At 56.8% G+C, this 19,073-nt stretch overlaps 1 protein-coding gene and 1 non-coding gene across 7 annotated transcripts in view; one reads left to right on the top strand and one right to left on the bottom strand.

Moving 5' to 3' along the window:
* Positions 1–13,752, top strand: LOC100069865 (uncharacterized). Of its 3 annotated transcripts, XR_011424819.1 has the most exons (6): positions 3,817–3,933; positions 4,732–5,151; positions 5,304–6,379; positions 7,135–7,265; positions 11,512–12,720; positions 13,333–13,752. It is a non-coding gene; the product is annotated as an uncharacterized protein (transcript). The 3 variants fall into 3 exon arrangements; XR_011424820.1 differs by lacking the exons at positions 3,817–3,933; positions 7,135–7,265; positions 11,512–12,720; positions 13,333–13,752 and adding an exon at positions 1–273 and having other exon boundaries at positions 5,304–6,142; XR_011424818.1 differs by lacking the exons at positions 7,135–7,265; positions 11,512–12,720; positions 13,333–13,752 and having other exon boundaries at positions 3,877–4,557; positions 5,304–6,142.
* DNAAF8 (dynein axonemal assembly factor 8) overlaps positions 13,726–19,073 on the bottom strand; it is a 14,324-nt gene continuing 8,976 nt past the window's right edge. For 2 of the 4 annotated variants that reach the window (XM_023616396.2, XM_070232309.1), the window contains exons 6-9: positions 17,557–17,698; positions 16,905–17,048; positions 16,404–16,490; positions 13,726–15,584 (exon numbers count right to left, since the gene is read on the bottom strand). In XM_023616396.2, the coding sequence (XP_023472164.1) occupies positions 15,302–15,584; positions 16,404–16,490; positions 16,905–17,048; positions 17,557–17,698 (656 nt within the window). In that variant the 3' untranslated portion in view covers positions 13,726–15,301. Of the gene's footprint in view, positions 15,585–16,403; positions 16,509–16,904; positions 17,049–17,556; positions 17,699–19,073 lie in introns of all 4 variants that reach the window. The other 2 variants (XM_023616395.2, XM_014730168.3) reach the window with 1 other exon arrangement.

Genomic DNA, 19,073 nt, shown 5'->3' on the forward strand with positions numbered 1-19,073 from the left:
ACACAGAAGGTGACCGTCTTCGAGCCAGGAAGAGAGCTCTCACCAGGAGGAACCGAGTATGCCAGCACCTTGATCTTGGACTTCAGCCTCCAGAAGTGTGAGAAATAAGTGTCTGTCGGTTAAGCCCCCAGTCTGTGGCATTTTGTTAGGCAGCCCGAGCTGACTAAGACCCTGGGTGTTTTTCCCAAGAGGAATGTGTGAATCTTCACCCGATTCTGAGCGATGTCTGGGCCGACCGCAAGCAGGAGAGTTTAGCACACGTCATCCCCACAGGTAAGGATTTCCCAGCATGCCTGTGGTTCTTGGACCCTGCCCCAGCCACCCCCCCCCCCCCCCCCCCCCCCGCCGGTCCTCCACAATTCAGCCTTTCTCTGGAGGCCTTCCTCCTGGAGGCAGCTCTCCGCCTCCAAGAAATCCACTGTCTGCTTTGCAAGGCAGTCTTTATCCATCAGCTTCTCCTTTGGCTTCTTGGCCGCAGGGAAAAGACAGATCAAGTTTCAAATGCTGGGTGGCTCAAGGTGTAAACAGCAGCATCTCCTGCCTCCCTGTGAATTATGTTTCCTCTCATGAACCAAAACACAGCCGGTCTCCAAGGAGAGATTGCACAGCCCCACACAGCAAGGGAGGGCTCTCATCCCTCAGCCCTTCCGTTCACAAAAATGACAGCAGGACAGCTACTGTTTACTGAGCGCCTCTGTGTTTCACCCTTGAGTGAAGTATTTTAATGTACTGTACCCGCTAAGCCTGGGGAGTATCCCCTGGGCCGTAGGTACTGTTTATCCCCACTTACATTATGGTCAGAATCAAGTCTTTGACGAGGTCAGACCCCAGAGTTCAGTGTCTGAAGAACAAATTCCCTCCCTTCAGTCATTCAGCAGATACTTACCATGTGCCAAGCAGGTCTGCCTGCGGGGTCTGGAAAACCAGAGGAGAATCTCACAGGAGAATCTTGGGACGGGACCAGTCTTCCGAGAACCGGCTCGGACATCCACTCCGAGGCAGGGCTCCGATGACCTGGCAGGGGTTCGCAGGTGCCTTCACGGGAGTGGCCAGGGCAGCAGGCTCTGGGGCGGGCCTGCCTGAGTTTGTCTTGGCTCTTCCAGTTTCCTAGCTGTGTGGCCTTGGGCGGGGCTCTGCCCCTCTCTGAGGCTCAGTTTACTCATCCAAGACCTGGGTCGTAAGGATAACTAGATGAGAGAGACATTGTGAGGATTTAAGTAGCGCAGTAAAAACACAATCTGGTGCACTTAGGAAGTGCCTAAAAACATTAGCTTTTACTATTCACTCATGGAGGCTCAGAAAAAGTGTAATAAAACACCCCTTATGTATCAGTTTGGGGACCCCTAGCTCTCTGATGACTCTCCTACATAATTTAGTCGAATCATGAAACTCTTTGACTTGTACTGAATTGTTGGTTCTTGGTCGTTTGGACGTTGGGAATCGGCTACCAAAGATGACTCAAATTTGTGGCGTGCTTGATTGCAGACCAATTTTTCCCAGCTGTAATTAAACAGTAAGAGCAAATGTGGGCTGGATCTCCGCCTAGGATGTGCTAAGAGAACTACCATCAGTCTGAAGACGCCCTTCCCCTTTGTCTTCAGTTATTTGCAAACTTCTATGAGTGTGAGGCTGGCATTTTAACTCAAGCTGTTGTGTTGACCCCATAAACACTATGAAAACAAGCTACATGGATAAGGATAAACATAAGTAGTGATATGTGTGTATAACTATAAATACTTTTCATTCAGACTATAAACAATGCGTGGGGCCTTAATGGATCTGCGGACCTCTTCCTGGCACACCAGGACCCCAGGGACCCAAGATCCACAAATTGAGACCCGCAGACTTCACCCCAGTGTGGTCGCAAGTCAGGAAGCTAGCGCTGATGTTTATGGAGCATCTGTTACATGCTGAACCTTGTCACAGGCGCTTTACAAACATAATCTCATCCAGTCGCGTCTGTCAGCTCTCCGATGTTGGAGCTGTGACCGTCCCCATTTTGCGGGATGAGGAGAGTGAGACTTACCCAGTTAATAAGCGGTGGAGCGAAGATTTGGAACGCTGGTTTGGGTGCCTGTCGATGGAGGCCCAAATTCATCCTGGTTTACCTTTGTTAAGGACTGCACGTTTGTGTCCTGCCCAAATAGAGTTAAGACCGAAACCCTGGGCAAAGTAGAAACTTGCTCTTTAAATCCCTGTTGTTTGTAGCCACTGAGAACTTCCTGGACAGGAGAGGGCCAGAACTACAGTAGCCAGGCCTCGGTCACTACGTAGACTTGCTAACCTCTGTACGTCAGGCTCCACGGAGAGGATGCCAGGGCCTCTCAGCTATCCAGGAGGCCGTTAGGAACGGGAAGGTGTGGGGCAGCAGCTTTGGAAATGCTGGTGTCCCCACCCCTGTCTGTCCTCTAGACGGAGCCCAGTGTGTCCTGCAGCCAGATCGTGTCGTCCAGTCCTACAGAATCTGCTGATTTCCCCCAGATTCTCCATCGATTTTTCCTCTTCCCCTCCCTTCTCCTCTCCTACTTTTGTCTGTTCTCCCTTCTTCCGCCCCTGCTTCACAGCCCTCTGTGACTTCTTCAAATTATCCCTTTCCACACCCTCCTCCTGAAGCAAACGGGGTGGCAGGCCTCTTGTGCTGGACTTGAGCACAGCCCTCCAAGCAGCTCCGCACCTTGGTCTCGGCTTACTCCAAGAGGCTGCCCAGCAGCCATGTTGTAAGGAGAAACTGAGGCATACATGGTCCTGCCTTTCTTCAGCTCTCCCGCAAGGCTGTGGCGTCCTGGGCATGTGCCCTTAAAGATGCCTCCTGCCCCGCGAGGGGCGGTCTCCAGCAATCGGTGGCGCGCAGCCCAGTGTCTTGCTCTGCCTGGTGTGCTCACATAAAAACTGGCTATTGGATGGAGGGAAAAAATGAAATGTGAGAGAGAATGGAGTGTGGGAGTGGAAGAAAAGAAAGAAGCCAGGGGCAGGGTGGGGTAAAGCTCTAGGTCTGGGGATGCCAGAGCTGAAGGACTCAGGAGTGACCATGTTTATGGGGCACATAACTCTCCCCGTGACCATTTACCCGCTTACCCACCAGGCACCCAACCCTCCCTCAGGCTCCACTAAGACCCTAGGGAGGGTCTGTCTAGTTCACCTCCTCTTCAGGGTGCCTGCTTGGCTCAAAGCGGAGCCCAATATTTGTTGATTAAATTAACAAACAGTGAAGCACTTGATAACCAAGATGCCCCAAGCAAGTAACTTTTTGGTCTTCATTTCCTAGTCTCTAAAATTAAGGGGTTGGACTAGGACAAACGCCTGGCTTCCGACTTTACCCCGTTACAAGGTGTGTGTGACCTTGGGTAGATCACTAAACCTCTCTGTGCCTGGTTTCCTTATCTATAAAATAGGGATGATAGTGCCTACCTCCCAGTGTTGTTTCAAAGATGAACTGAGTTAATAACTGCAAAGCGCCTAGACCAGAGCCTGGCACATTCAAAGCACTATGTAAGTAAAAAAGTAAATTTCCAAGGTCCCCTCCACCTTGCACTTTCTCAGGCCAGGGGAGGGCAGATGGAAGAGAACTGGGGAGAACGGACCAGAAGCTGCGGAACCTACAGGCAGGCGCTCGCGCATGCTCACGGAAGGTGCGAAGACTACGTTACCCACAATGCCTCCCGCGGGCCCACCTTCGCCGCCAGGTTCCCACGCTCTAACAGCGATTCAGCCAGGGGTTTGAGGACCACGTTGCCCAAGATGCATCTCGCGGGCCGGCCCAGTGGCCTCGTTCCTACGCCTGACAGTCAGCTCAATCCGCGGTGCGAGGACTACGTTACCCACAATGCCTCTCATAGACCCGTCTCTGCGGACTCGTTCTCTTTCTTGACAGCCGGCTCGGCCAATGGCGCAAGGGCGGGGGCGGCCGCGTTCGCAAGCCAGACAGGGGGTTCGGTCAGTGGCTTGCGTCCTGCAGCTTAGGGTCAGCTGTCTGGGGACCGGCTTCCGGGACCAGCCAGCCCGCTGAGCCCACTGCCCCCGCGGTCCCGCTCCCGGCCCGGCCCGCCGGCCCGGACGCGCCCAGAGCCCCCCACGGCTGCAGGGCTGCCCTGATGTGGACGTGGGCGCGGGGGCCCGGCTCCAGCTTCCATCCCGGGGCCGCGACAGAGCCCGGGTCGTGCTCGGCCCCGGCCTCCGCTCACCCTGCACCTTACGGGGCGAGACGAGAAAGCAGCCCGGCCCGGGAGTCCCAGCCCTCCCAGAACTCTGGCGTTGGAGGGGCCCGGCTGACCATCCACCCGAGGGTGCCCGGCGGGGCCGCCGAGCGGAGCGGGGATCGGTTTGGGACCGCATCTGCGTTCTCCTGGGCAGAGTGGGCCCTGGTTCTGATCATATTTCCAAAGGGCTCCCCTCCCAAGAGGTCTAACTAATAACGACAATTCAGCGTTTCTACGGCCCTGACCGTGTTCCAGGCGCTTCGCTCAACCCTGTCCGAACATCCCCTTTAGTCTCCCAGCCGCCTGTGTGCAGGTGATATCACTACCTCTGCTTTCAGTGGAGGAACTGAGGCCCAGAGAAGTTAAGTAATCGCCCGGGGATTTGGCATGGGGTTAGGAGCTAGGATGGGTTGATCCACTTTAACAGTTTCCTTTTGCTGATGAGTTGGCCCTGGGACCAGGGCAGGGGCTTGTGGATCTGATGCTTATCCAGCCCCAGGGCTGCGCCTCAAATGATTTTCTCATCTCTCCACAGAACCCTGAAAACCATCTTTCCCAGTGTCTGGCCAGAGGTATAGGGAGAGACAGATTTGACCCCCTGAGGCCAAGAAGGAACAAGGCCCACTGGGAACAATGGCGACACCCCTGGTCTCCAGCCCCTCCTTCCCTTGGGGCAGGACAAGATCTTGATCCTGAAGGTGGAAGAGGACTTCTGCTGGGAAGAGGAGCCCTCTCTGGACTGGAGACCTTCCACCAGCTTTTTCGGCTCTTCTGCTACCAGGAGGTGGCCAGATCTCTGGAGGCCCTGAGCCACCTCCGGGAGCTGCCCCTGGCCTTGGCCTGAGCTGGGCACCAAGGAGCAGATCCTGGAGCTGCTGGTGCTGGAGCAGTGGCTGACGGTGCTGCCGCGGGATATCCAGGCCCGGGTGCGGGAGCGGCCGCCAGAGAGCAGTAGGTAGGCAGCAGTCCTCATGGAAGGGCTGCAGCGGGAGCCCAGGAAACAGAGGCACTGGGTGAGGTGGGGGGCATCTTGGCCCAGAGGTGAGGAAACCGGGCCCCAAGTCCTCAGGGCCCTTCTGCTGAGGGCTGCATTTGGAAATTCCTCAGGTTCTGGAGCCACGGCCAGCCTTGGTCGTCAGGAGGACCTGGGGCTGCCTGGACACTGTGAACTGAAGAAGGCAACTGCTTCTCAGTGTTTGTCAACCTTGGCCAGTGGGTGTGCACCCGCTGATTAACCACATATAGCCCCGCTAAGCAGCCCTTTCTAAGCTGCATGGATTGGTTTGTTAACACCATCCCAGTATAGGCCAGACACAGGTTTTGATGGAAGGAAGCCTGGAGACCTTCCATGGCAGGGCCTTGGGAGTTGAAGAGATCCCAAAACAGGGAGGAAAGACCAAGGGCTGGTGGGTGCCCTGGTTAGAGCCCCCAGATGTTTCCAATCTTTCTAGAGCCACGCCATCCAGTATAGTAGCTGCCAGCCATGTGTGGCTTTTAAAATTTAAAACGTAATTCCTAAGTCACACATGACTAGTGGCTGCTGTGCTGGACAACGCAGATATAGGACACTTCCATCATCACAGAAAGTTCTAGAAACACCGCCACTAGAGCCTGCTGCAACTCCTAACCAAATTTGGGGAGTGGAAGTCTCTTACAAACCCGTTGTGTTTAGATTGGATCAGTTCCTCCAGGTTAGATATTCGGCAAATGCTGACAGGTCACCTTTCTCCCTGTGGCGGTGCCACTGGCCACACGCTGCTATTCTTCTGCATCCAACAGGACAGACATATCCCCCAAACTTGACCACACTGTTGAGTGCAGTAAGCAGATCCTGCTATTGTTGAAGGTTGGGCCTGAGACCGGGGTCCTCGGTGCTGCTTTCGCATTCCCTGGGCCGTCTCTTGTCCCGAGTTCTGTTGCAAAGCTCAGTAAACTCTGAGACCCAAGTTCATCCGACTCACCTTCTCCGGAATTAGGAAATAGATGATCCCAGAGGGCCTGTGTATGATTTCAAGAAATGTAGCAAAGGCAGTTACGTGAGCTTCTGAAATGAGACCTGATTCGGGGCCCTTCCAGCCCAGGGTCTGTCGGGAGCAGCAAGTGTGACAGTGACCCCAGTGCAGTGTGACGGGGAGAGGCCGTGGAGGCTCCCTCAGGAGGAGAGCCGACCTCCCTTTGTCCAGGTTGGGAGCCTGACCTCTTCCCTGCTCACATCCCTTCTCCCCGGGAGCTGGTGGCGGGCCGCGGGGGCAGTCAGACACAATGAGGCAGCCCAGTGGGAGGCACAGCCAGGCAGAGCCCGGGAACAGGAGGGTGGCCACGAGGTGCCTGAGACAGAGGGGCTGGGGAGACTGTAGGTTTCCTCCTGACCTTCTGGGAGCTGGTGGGCAGATCTCCGTCTGCATGCAGGGTCCAGAGGTGCCCCCTGATGACGCACTGCCCCATGGGACAGGGGAACAGTCCTTGACATGCCAGGCGGAGGCTCAGCCAGAGGAGCTGTCCTTGGCTGAAGGGGCTTGGCGCTCCAGTGAGCAGCCCTCAGCCCAGCTGAGCCACAGACCAAAGAGAGGCCCCCAGCTCTGGTCAAAGAGAGGCGAGTAGCTGCTCCCTCGAGGAAAGAGAAGCCTTGCAGGGGAGGGAGCAAAGGGAAAGGAGCGTGGCAGGAGGTCGGGGCCTGTGGGAACATGGGATGGACGGGTTCCAGGAGGGGAGCTGAGTGTGGGTGGGAAGCAGCTGGACCTGCCATGTGCAAGGGTGGCCTGTGTGGGCTTCCCTACGGCTCTGTGCTCTTTCCCAGGCCCAGTGCCTTCCCGGTGAGAGGAGACGGCAGCATTGGCTACGTCCTTCCTTTCAGCCTGGCCCCCAGTGAGCAGGTGTACCAGGTCCTCAGCATCCCCATGCGTACCACGCTCTTGTTACAGTGACACTTCTCTCCCAGGTCTGGGGTTGTCAGAGGTGCTTCCCCCTGAAAAGACTCCTTTACCCCAACCTTCGCCTCCTGGGAAGCCTTGCCTTCTCTCGGATGCCACCAGAGAATTAGGTGTATCCTGGAGGATTCCGGGTCCAACGGTGAGTCAGAGCAATAGCTTCCAACCCTGCTGGGCATTAGAATCTCTTGGGACTCTGGGAGAAAATAGATTCCTCCCCCAGCCCTGGCCTGGAGCCAGAGTTTTGTTTGCTGGTTTGTTTGAACAGCTCTATTGAGATGTGGTTCACGTGCCGTACAATTCACTCCTTTAAAGTTTACAGTGCTTCGTATGTTTACAGAGCAGTGCTGTCATCACCACAGTCGACTTTAGAGCACTTTCCTTCCCTCCCCAGAAGACCCTGGACCCATCAGCGGTGCCTCCCCGTTCCCCACCCGCAGCCCCTGGGCGCCACCTGTCTGCTCTCTGTCTTGGATTTGCCTCTTCCCGACATTATTTGCTTGGGTTTTAATCTCGTTCCCCAGGTCAGTGTGGTGCTAGATTAGGGAACCACAGGCCTGGAGGCATCCTGAAACCCCCCAGTCACCCCATTGGGGTCCCAGGGCTGCCTTGAGCTGGGCGTGTTAACTCGTGTCCCCGTGGAGTGTGAGCCCCAGTGGCTGAAGGCACCGTGGGTCCAGCTGCTCCGCACAGTCAATCTGTCTCCAGCCCTGAGCAGTGGGACAGCCGTGGTGATGGCATCTCCCGAAGAGCAGCATCCAGCCGTGTGTGAGCCGAGCCCAGGAGGAGGGGAGGTGGGGGCAGGGGGAGAAGTGGGGAGGTGAGTGGGACCCGCCATCGAGACTCGGCCCAGCCTGAAGGAGCAGTGGCGTGGGAATGAGTGGCCTGTGTTCTGCCAGGTGCCAGTGACCCTGGAGGACGTGGCTGTGTACCTGTCCCAGCAAGAATGGGGGTGCCTGGACCTGGCTCAGCAGGACTGCAGCTGGGAGGGGCTGCCAGAGAGTGAGGGTAACATGCAGGGGTGGGAGGAATTGCTGGTCACTGTCCCTCAGAGACCGTGACGTGCCTGATGCAGGCCAGTCTCAGGGTGGCTCCTGCCCTTGGGCTGGCTGTGGCTGGCCCGGCATCTCCCCGACAGGCACGTGTTGGCCTCCGGGACCTGAGGCCCCAGCCATCCCACCGTCCCACTCAGCACCTTTCCTGGCTCCCCACTGCCTGCAGGAGCCAGTCCAGCAGTTCTCAGACGTTGGCCTGACAAATCCCTGGGGAGCATGTTAAGAACAGGCCCTCAGGGGCCCTGCTCCCAGGGGTGGGTTCAGTGGGCGGGGGGGCCCTGGGGAGGAGTCTACTTGGCAGCCAGCTGTGTGCAGCCTGCAGAGCCAGGGCCGCTGGTGTCCCGTCAGTGGCCCCTCACCCGTATCCCAGGCAGATGCCCAGAGCTGTCCTGGCTGCCTTCATCTTTCGCTTCTTCACCCGCACGCTTGGTGGTTTCACTTCACCCTCTGTGCCACCCTCAGCCCGCATGGGCACGGCTGCTCCCGGCACAGCCCCGGCCACCCACGGCCTCTCCTCTCCTCACCCCCGCCCGGCTCCCTGCCCAACACTGTCACTTCTGCTTTTCCCGCTCAGCTTGTCCTGCCGCTCCTCATACCCACTCGGGCCCTGAAATGTTTTCTAAAGGAATTGAGATGCTGCTTTGTACCTGTTGGGGTTCTCCAGAGAGAGAAACAATAGGATGTGTGTGCGTGAGTGCAAGAGATTTTAAGGAATTGGCTCACACGATTGTGGAGGCCAGCAAGTCCAAAATTTGTAGGGCAGACCTGCAGGCTGGAATTCAGGCAGGCTTTTTATGTCTTGAAACAGAATTCCTTCTCTGGGAACTTCAGGATTTGCTCTTAAGGCCTTCAACTGATTAGAAGTGGCCCACCCACAGTATGGAGGGTGACCTCCTCTCCTTATGATCAACTGATTGTAGATGTTAATTATGTTTGCAAAGTAACCTCCACAGCAACATCTAGACTGGTGTTTGACCAAACAGCGGCATCGCAGCCTGGCCAAGTTGGCACAGAAAATTAACCATCACAGACTTTGCTTTCCATCCTCATTCTTTCCAAACTAAGTACCCGTGGCATGAATGAAGGTGACACCTTCCTACTGCCCGTATGAGGAGGAGACTGATTTCCTGTGCGCATGCTGCTGGACCATGGCTCTCTGCTCTCTGTTCCGTGTGTCTCCCGCTGTGCATTGTGGCTCTTGGCCACTTAATCTCCATTGTGAGGAAACTCTGGACCCCTCGGGGCATCAGGGTTTCCCTCCTACAGCCAGGGAAAGCCTCAGGGCCTGTTTCCTCATTTCCCTTCCCTTGGAGGAAACAGTAGTCTGCCCAGAAGCAAAACACTTCCCCCTCTTCTTTCACTCGGTCCACACCCGCATCCTGGTTTCTCTTTCCCCCTGAGCAGGACTCCCCCCTCCCAGGCCCTGTCTAATAGCCCAGCGAGGTGAGGGGAAGGCCCGAGGGACCCAGCTCCTGCTGCCCTGCAGCTGGGAGGGTTCTGGCAGTGCTGGCTCAGGGTGGGGAGGGCAGCAAGAAAGAAGTGGGAGGCCCCGGTCAGATTCTCTGCACTCGTACAGGTTCACACCTTGCTGGTTGTGTTTGTGAAGTCAATCAAGGGCTTAGAGCAAGGGTCAGCAGACTAAAAGACCAGATAGTAAATATTTCCAGTTTTATGGCTATATGGGCCCAGTTGTGACTAGTCAGGTCTGCCGTCATGGCACAAAAGCAGCCACAGACAGTGGAAAATACGTGGGTGTGGCTGTGTCCCATGAAAACTTCCTTTGTAAAGATAGGAGGGCCTAAGTTTGCTGACCACTGCATAAAGACAGGCAGAGGAGAGAGACGAGTAAGAAAGGTTTGCGTCTCCAGCAGAACCGCTCAGTGGGGAAGGAGAGAGTCACACCAAAGCAGGCTGGGACAGGGCGTGGCACGCGGATGCGGAGGTGAAGCTAGTGCCCGCAAGAAGCGAGGGCAGGGAGCCCAGGCCGAGCAGTGGGGTCAGAAAGCCCCCAGGCGTCACCCGGATCTGCACGCAGGGGTGGAGTTGCTGGGTCGTGTGGTGACTCTGTAACCTTTTGAGGGACTGCCAGACTCAGTTCCTCTTTAACAGTCCTCACAGCAGGCCAGAGAGTGGCTCCATCAGCATCTCAGTTGTACACATGTACATGGAAATGGAGGCCCAGTAAGTGTAAGCTCAGGCCCACGTTTGGCCTTCTGGAAGTGTGAGGGGAGAGCAAGTTGGGCCCACCTGGAGGCCTGGAGGGGGCCAGCATCCTGGAGGGGGACATTTCCCAGGGTGAGGAAAGGTTCTGTCCCTCCCCGATGGGTCATTGTGAGGCCCCCAGGTCAGCGTGGGCCCTTCCCTCATCGGGTCTGTGTGTGCCCTCCCTGGGCCCCTGGCGCCCCAGCGTACCTCATGCCACAAGGTCCTGAGGTGGGATTTGCCTCGTGCCATAGACGAGGAAGCAGAGCGCTGCCCCGAGTCACGAGCCTGGAAGGGGCAGAGCCTGGGTGCAGTCCAGGCTCCTTGGCTAGGTGCTTGTGTTACCACGGTGGTGGCTCTTGAGCTTGCATCGTGAAGGGCCCTCAGGGGCTGCCCCCGAGTGTACAATGGAGGGGCCGAGGGGCTGGGACTCCAGGGCTCCTGGCCGTGCCTCAGCCAACACAGCCTAGAGCAGCGTCCTGCCCTTGGCTCTGGGCTCATTGGGGCTGGTCATTCTCTGCTGTGGGGCCGTCCTGTGCACTGTCGAGGGTTCGCCAGCTCCCCTGGTGGCCTCCACCTGCTAGATGCCAGTTGCAACACCCCCCTCCCCAGGGGTGACAGCCAAAAATGTCTCCAGGCATTGCCAGGTGTCCCCTCAGGGACACCACTGCCCCCAAGCGAGACCCCCTGGCCTAGAGGTTATGAGCCCTGACTCCAGAGCTGGACTGCTGGGGCTCTTAACTTACCCGCTGGGTGACTCTGGGTAAGTTCCTTCACTCCCTGTGCCTCAGTTTTCTCATCTGTAAGATGCGCCTATAACAGCCCCCACCTCCTGTGGCCGTTGTGAGGATTCTCCGACTTGCTGTGTTTACAATGGTGTCTGGCCATGGTTTCAGTGCCTCACATCAGGCTCCAGCTGACACTTCTCTGCTTAGTGTTTGGAAGGGGCGTCTGAAGAGAGAGCATCGCTCCACATCATTCTCCTCAGCTGGGATGTCCCGCCCAGCGTTCCCTGCTTTCTTATCAGAAGCTCCCCTTCCCTCTTCCCCTCTCCCAGGAAGCCCTCAGAGCTCTCTCTCTCTCTCTCTCTCTCTCTCTCTCTCTTTCTTGGGGCTCGGATGCAATTTGCAGATGGAGAGGACTCCCCGGAGGACATGCTGATGAGAATGCAGTGGGACTGACTGCTGTCGGTGCTGTGCAGAGGTCCTAGGCCCCTGCTCCCGGGTCAGGGGCATGACCAGGCCTGAGCGGCCCCTGCAAAGAGGGAGGCCCCGAGGGTTTGAGAAGCCATCCCCATGCCACAAATGTGGCAAACGCTTTACTGAAACACCTCCCCCAACCAAGCCCCAGCACACACCCCCGCGGAGCGGCCCTACCAGGACCTCGTGTGCGGGAAGGGCTTCGCACCTGCGCCCACTGCAGCACACACCCAAGGTACCACACTGCGAGAAGCCCTGCCCATTCCCAGCCTGCGGCCAAGGCTTCCACCAGGGCACGGGCAGGGGGAAGCTCCAGCGGGTGGCATTCCAGCAGAGCCACACGGCATGGTTCAGCCAGCACATGGACCCGCGCGGCTCCAGGCAGCCCCCCAGGACCAAAGCCTGACCGCCATGCACAGAAGTTCATAAAGCTGCCAGTCGTTTCTATCCTGGGACCAGCAACTCTGATCTTCAGGCATCTATGCACTGACTCCATGTGCTCCCTGGGCCCTGCACGAGGACGCGGCAGTGGGCATTTCACGTGCCCAGGCCGAGGGAGGCAGCTGGAGTCCTGGGCACAGAGCAGGTGTATTAGGGTCCCGGGGTGACCGTATAAACGACCACAAACTGAGTGGCTTGCAACACCAGGAATTTATTCTCTCATGGGTCAGGAGGCCACAAGTCCAAGATCAAGGTGTCTGCAGTGCTGGTTCCTTCCGGAGGCTCTGAGGGAGAGTCTGTCCCCCCCTCTCTCCGGGCTTCTGGTGGTGCCAGCGGGCCCTGGTGTTCATTGGCTTGTGGCAGCATCACTCTGTCTCCGCTTGTCGTCACATGGCCATCTCCCTCTCTGTCCTCTCCTCTTGCAAGTACACAGCCACTGGGTAAGACCCCCGACTCCAGAATGACCTCATATTAACTAATCACATCTGCAAAGACCCTGTTTCCCCAGCGGTCCCATTCTGAGAGTCTGTGGACATGAATTTGGAGGGGACGCTCTCCAGCCCACTTGGAGGAAGCCGCAAAGCCTGTGGTTGCTTCTAGCATAACGTACCCCAGCCTTCCCCTCCAATCTCGCCACACTTTCAAAATGTAGCCTCTGGGAGCTTTTCCAGTATTCCAGCGGGGTCAGCAAGGAAATGGGGTGAGTTGGAGTCCCCTTTGCAGATCCACTTCTGTTCTGTAGGATAGCTGCCTGGTGTGGGAACGCGTCCCCAAGATCCCGTCTCCTGCCCTCGCCCAGCTTGTAGGAAGCCGGGTGCTTGGGCTGGCCTCCCCGGGGTGGGGTCCAGTGCTCGCTGCCTCTGCTCTGGCCCAATTGGCTGTGTTCCAGGATGCAGGCTGGCCTTGGTTGCCCCACTTGGTGGTGCCAGCAGGCCTTAGGGGTCCTTGGTTTGTGGCGGCATCAGTCCTATTTCTCCCTCTCTTGTCACATGGCCTTCTCCCTGTGTCTTTCTGAGGCGGACATTTCCCTCTGATGTGTTCACATCCATGGTCTCCCGAGTGGCTGAGGGGAGCAGTATAGAGCCCTTGTTCAGTTCAGTCATCACTGGAGTTGGGACGGTTGCTGAAACCACTGGGTTCCAGAACATTCCATCCAGAAGTGTGGCCGTTCCTCATGTCTGGGTGGCTCTGGCCCTCTTGCCAGCTGTGATGCTCCTTTCTGTTTTGTCACCCAATTGCTGTATGTATTTTCACCTTTCCACACAACCCAGCTTCCGGGGTCCGTGACCTGCTCTTGTCTCTGTTCCCCTAGTAAAACTCAGCCCTTCTGGCCCCGTGTGCTCGGTCCTGGAGAAGGGGCCGCCGGTGTGAGGATGGTGTTTACCCTCTAGGCAGCTTACGGATGCAGCTCTCGGGCACGCAGGACCCAGCCAGATCCAGCAGGGCCAGCGTTGCAACCACTCGCTTCCCCGACGTGGGCTCACTTTGCTCACGTCCGGGCTGGTGCTGGAGGTGGCTGCCCTCTTCCCAGCCTGACAGCTGGGGCCATCAAGTGCCTGGTCCGTGACATTCTTATAGATGGGGAAACTGAGGCCCTGAGAGCTTTACGCACCTTGTCCAGGTGGTGGAACCAACTTTCAACCCAGGCCAGAACCCCCACTGCCTCATCCTCCTGGCTTGCCTTGACAGTCATTCACACAGTTGAACTTGGTATAAAGTTTATTTTCTATCACTGTTTGTGAAACTTCCTAAATGAACTTATTGGTGGCATTAAAAGAGGTAGAGATGAGGGAAATGGAGTTAAAGAAAAGAAAATGGCCTTTGCTTTTGATGGCAGGGCTCATGGCACCAGCAGAGGTGTGCCACGTTTAGGCCACCCTGTCTACACTGTGTGTTCCCCGGAGCTCAGGGTGAGGGCCTCTGCAAGTGAGAGAGGGCCTGGGGAGCCCACGTGACAACAGCCTGGCCACATTCCCTGCAGGAAGGTCTCCCTGGGCCTCCTGTGGCCTTGGTGGAAGCCCACCTCGCATCTGGCTTCTAAGGAAAACTCCCCTCGTTGGGAGTGGGGGCAGCTGGTGGGGCCCCCGTGGCCAGATCACGGTCTGTGGCCCGGATCTTGGCCGGCTGAGGTCCGGCAGGGCCTGGCTTGCCTGGTACAGGGCTGGATGGGAAGGGACCCTTGCCCACCCTCAGCTCACGGCAGCCAGCTGTGACCCCAGGTGAACGCTGGAACTTGTACCCAAATGCCAAGGACCCTGCTGGACTGCCTGAGCCTCTAGCGTGGGAGGACCCGAGATAATTTCTCTGCTCTTCCCGTGGGGCAGGCAGCAGGGAGGGGCTGCGACTCTGAGACGTGGACCTTGGAAACGCACTGAGGTGCCACAGATGAGAGCTTCAGCCTGTTGGGAGCACAGGGCTGAGAACAGCAGTTAGGAAAGGCCTCTGTGAAGACGGCGGCTCGGGGGATAATGCTTGCAAAGGAACAGGGCGAGGGAGACAGGAGCACTTCCTGTGGCCCCCCAGCTCTTGCTGGCCGTGCACAAGGGAGGGCACTGCTCTGTTCCACGGGGACAGTTTCAGGTGTTCTAGAACATTCAGTATTCTATCTGTAGTTAAAGGTCAACTCCACCTTTAGTTTGGAAGGACCTTAGAACATATATGTGCCTTTGTGTCTTGGTTAAAGAAAAAAGAGAAATCAAATTTCAATCTTTATGTCTTTATCGAAAAGTCCGTTGCGGCTGGGGCGGGGGGGGGGAGGGAGGCGGTGTTAATTTAGGAATACAAAGTAGCAAGCATCCAGGGACCCTGAAAATCAGGCTAAATTCTCTTTCGACACCCTTTTAACCCTGAAATTCTCTAAATATGTTTTACTTAAGTTTTATAGCTTTAAAAAAAGACCTTGTATTATGGAAATAATAGACGCACGTTAAAGAGGAAAAATATGCAGAAATGGAAAAGGGTGAAGAAGCCTCATAGTCCGACTATGGGGACAAACCGTTGTCTCATGGTGTTTCCTTCCAGGCCCTTTCAGAGGATCGGGTCCCGCAAGTTGTCTCATGCTGTGTGTACAAGTTTGTACTGGTATCTTTGTTCTGAATGCATGAACGTGTTCTGATGGAATTCTAACAGGGGGCTGGATCCCCAGTCAGGGTCCCTGTGCTACAAAAGCACATGCTAATAGAAACGGGGGTGGCGGGGCGAAGGGAGCCCTGGGGGCCCAGGTCTGTTGAGGGAATGTCAAATCATCCTGCTGACCTCCTCCGATCTGTTACCAGAGGCATCTACACTTGGCCCAGAGGAGGCACCAGGGTCTCTCGGGCTGTCCCTGGCCCAAGAGGGTCCCCCAGGGCCCTGGGACTTCTTCCAGGGGGTCTGGCCTGGGCCCTCTGCCTCTCAGCCTGGAGTGTTCCGTGTTGCTTCCTCCCAGTTCTGGATCCAGCCGAGTCTTCAGGGGCCTGGGCCTTCTGGCTGCAGGGACCCTTGCTGGCAGGCAACTCGGGCTGAGCAGTCCCCTTCCGAAATGCCCTGAGCTGCTGGAGAAGCTGACTTTTCCCGGTACAGTCCCTGTGACATGAGAAGCAACCTCAGTCACACCAAGTGGAGGCCACACCTCCCAACACTTCGCCACTGAGCCAGGACACAGACAGAAAAGCCAGAGTGCTTCTGGAGCATGTTCCCGGTTGGCAAGACAATTAGGCCTGCAGCCTCCCTGCCCTGGGCGAGTCACGCGGCATGTCAGCATGTTAAAGGCTCTGCGAGGGAGCCTGTGGGACACTTCAACCCAAATTTGCCTTCCCTCTTCTTCCTGTGATGGCTAATCATGTCGCACATTAGGGGGAAAGTTGCATTAGACTCTGACATTCCCAAAGAGCAGGATCTGCAGGCTTTGCAATCCCCCAAATTTTAGATGCCGCCACAGCATATCCTTCTAATTCGCCAGGACTGCAGTGTGGGCCTCCCCATGGCGGAGACCTGAGCCTTCTCTGAACTTGACCTTTCACTTCTTAATTCACCCTGGCTAACAACTATCACTGTGGCCCATCCCTACACTCTCTCTTCATTTCCAGGGCCATCACTAGCAGGTGGCAAAATCAATTGGGGGAACTATTTTTCAGGAAGAAAATGTACTGATCCCTTGAGAGGAAGCTAAGGTGTCCTTGGTGATGGTCAGGAGGACATCAGGCCAGGCTGAGAGGCTGCTGGGCCCCAGGTGGGCTCCCACACACTACCCTCCCCACCTCCTGGACGGTCCCACACCCTCGTGTGCTGGCCCTTTGGGTGCGAGACACAGAGCTCAAGGCACAACTGTTACAATGCCGCGAGAGCCTGCTGCAGAGGCAGAGGTCGGGGATCCCCAGGTAGCGGGAGCCCCCTTGTGGTTACCTCAGCCCCGAGGGGCCCTGCTGCTCTCTCCGAACTGCTGTCTCCTCTTCCCCCTCCTCCTCGCTGTCAGAGGAGCTGGAGCTGGAGCTGGGGGCAGGAAATGGGCTGGGGGCAGGAAATGGGGGATCGCTGGATGTCCCCCAGTCCACCCCGGCTCCCACTAGGGACTTGGAGTGCCCAGGCCTCCTTGGTGACCCAAGGCAGGAGGACAGGCAGGCCAGCCAAAACCAAAGGGCCACTGGGCTTCCTGCCAAGTGGCGGAGGGATGTAGGTACCCTAAGGCAATGTGCCCTGGCCTAGAAAGATGGCCCTCTGCCCCCGCTTCCTCCCTTCCTGTGCAGGGAGCATGCCGATGGGAGCAGGGGGATTGTTGGCCAGGCTCGTTCTGCTGAAAGCACTTCTCAAGTGGGCAGTGCCTGTGGAAGTCCCTGTTCCTCCCAAGGCCAGCGTGGTACCTACGAAGCAGCAGGTCTACTGTAGGGCTGTCACTGCTCCGTGTACCTTTCCGATGACCCCTGGTCTGATGGCTCCTTGGGCCGAAGATCCATGAAGATGGTGGGAGGCTCCGCTGTGCTCCTTAGCCGCGTGCCTGCTGCCAGTGTCGGGCCCACCTCAGCCTGGGAGCCCAGCTCCGTGGAAGCACATCTGAGATGAGAAGAGCAGGGAGTGCTGAGTCCGTCTTGGTGATGATGGTGTGACCTGTGCCGGGTCATGGCTGCCACCGACTGAGCCCCCACTGTACGTGGGGCACTGAGGTGGGCCGGATAAACGCATTTGCTCTTTGACTCTTCAGAACAACCCTCCTCAGGGAAAGGCTCTGATTGGCCTGGCTGGGGTTGGATGCCCAGGGCTGGCTCCATCCCTGGTGGCCATCCTGCTCCCAGGGAGGCCTTGTGGATGGTGAAGGGAGGGCTCCCATAGGTTGGGGGGAAGAGCAGGTGCTTTGAGGCTTGACTCCCAGCTCTGCCACATACGGCCTGGGCAAGTCAACCTCTCTGAGGCTCAGTTTCCCCTCTAAATTGCACCCACCTGATCAGGTTCTTGAGACGAAATGAGACATACACATCAAGTGACACCCCCCCCCCCCCCCAATGATAGGCCTAATGAATACTGCATGGCCGTGGGCCAGTTCTAGAGAGAACGGAAGTCCCACCTGCTTCCAGCCTCCTGCTGCCCGGTGTCCTGGGGTGTGTCAGCGGGCACCTTCCTGGCAGAGGAAGAGGCTCTGGACTGCGTGGTGCACAGCAGGGCAAGCTGTTCCATGAGCCTCTCCTGGGCGCTCGGCACAGCATGGTCTGACGGGAGAGGGGAGGCTGCTTAGTGGGGACCTGGCCCCTGTTTGGCTTACAGTGGGCTAAGCCTCGGGACCCCTCGTGGGGACATACCTCTGGCTTGTGGAGAAGTGATGGGGCCAGCTGGAGGCCCCCCCCGACCCCTCCTCTACTCAGGGCCCTCTCTAAGGAAACCCCTCCAGCTCAGCAGGGCCGGCGGAGCTGTGCCTTCAGGAGCAGGGAGTCGTGTCCGAGCCTCGTGATGCAGCAGTGACTTCTTCCTAACCATGTATGCAGCTCCCCCACCCCCGAGTCCCACTTGTCAGCAGGAACCATCATCCACATTCTGTGTGTTCTTTTTTTTTTTTTAACAGCAATGGGATCATCCTCTATGGATTGTTTTCACTGAATGTGTTACGTCTTTCCACGCGAATGCATGTGTAGATTGCCCTCACTGAGCTGCAGAGCGCTCTGTGATGACCAGTTTAGCTGGACGAACTACTGAACACTGAAGATGGGTTCTTTCCAGCTTTTCACAATTAGAGCAACGCTGCAACCAACATCCCTGAGCACACATCTTTCCCCACCAGGGCGAGTGTGTTCAGGAGACTTCAGAAGTGGACCAGCCTGATCAAAGGCTTATGTGCCTTTAAAACAGAGAACAGATTCTGCCATACTACCTTCCAAAAAGGGGATAGCAGTTCTAGCCCCCACCCCCACCCCACCTCACAGGAGGGTGGGTTTCTCCGCATCCTGCTATAAGGGGTTAAATTACAAACAAAACCTTGCTTTAAACAGCACCAGGGGCTGTGGGCCACAGAGGAGCCTTTGCTCTGGAACTGGAGGCCGGAACTCAGCTGCTCCTCGCATCTTTGCCTCAGACCTGCCCCCACTCACCTTCATGGGCCAGAGTGGCCACAAAGGGATGGGAGCTGTCATTTTCTTTACAAAACTGCCCAGAGCAAGGCCACAAATACAATGACAGTAATCACATCGCTGACTTTCTTTTGTGAATGGGGAGGTGAGTGGAAGCAGGACTGTGCTTAGGAACTGGCTGAAGGGACATAAAAGGCAGGCTGACTTTGCTCCCAGAAAGAAAGAGAAGGTAGGGAGGAGGAAAGGGTGAGGGCAGGGACTGTGTCTGAAGGGCCGCCTCTTGTATCCCCAGGACCCAGGCCATGCTTGGCACATAGCAGGCAGTCACATATATAATGAATGAATGAACGAATGGAGTGAGTGGATGAAGAAGTGAATGAGTAAATGAATGAATGAAGTCTTTCAAGGACTGGCACCAGAGTGTTCAGGACGGTGAGGGTCAAGCTGTGGAGAGGACATGGTGGGCTGCGGGGCTGATGGTGCCCAGCCCAAGCCCTATTTTATTGAGAGGCCCTGGAAGAAG

The sequence above is a fragment of the Equus caballus genome, chromosome 13 (genome assembly GCF_041296265.1).
Source record: "Equus caballus isolate H_3958 breed thoroughbred chromosome 13, TB-T2T, whole genome shotgun sequence".
Taxonomy (NCBI): Eukaryota; Metazoa; Chordata; class Mammalia; order Perissodactyla; family Equidae; genus Equus; species Equus caballus.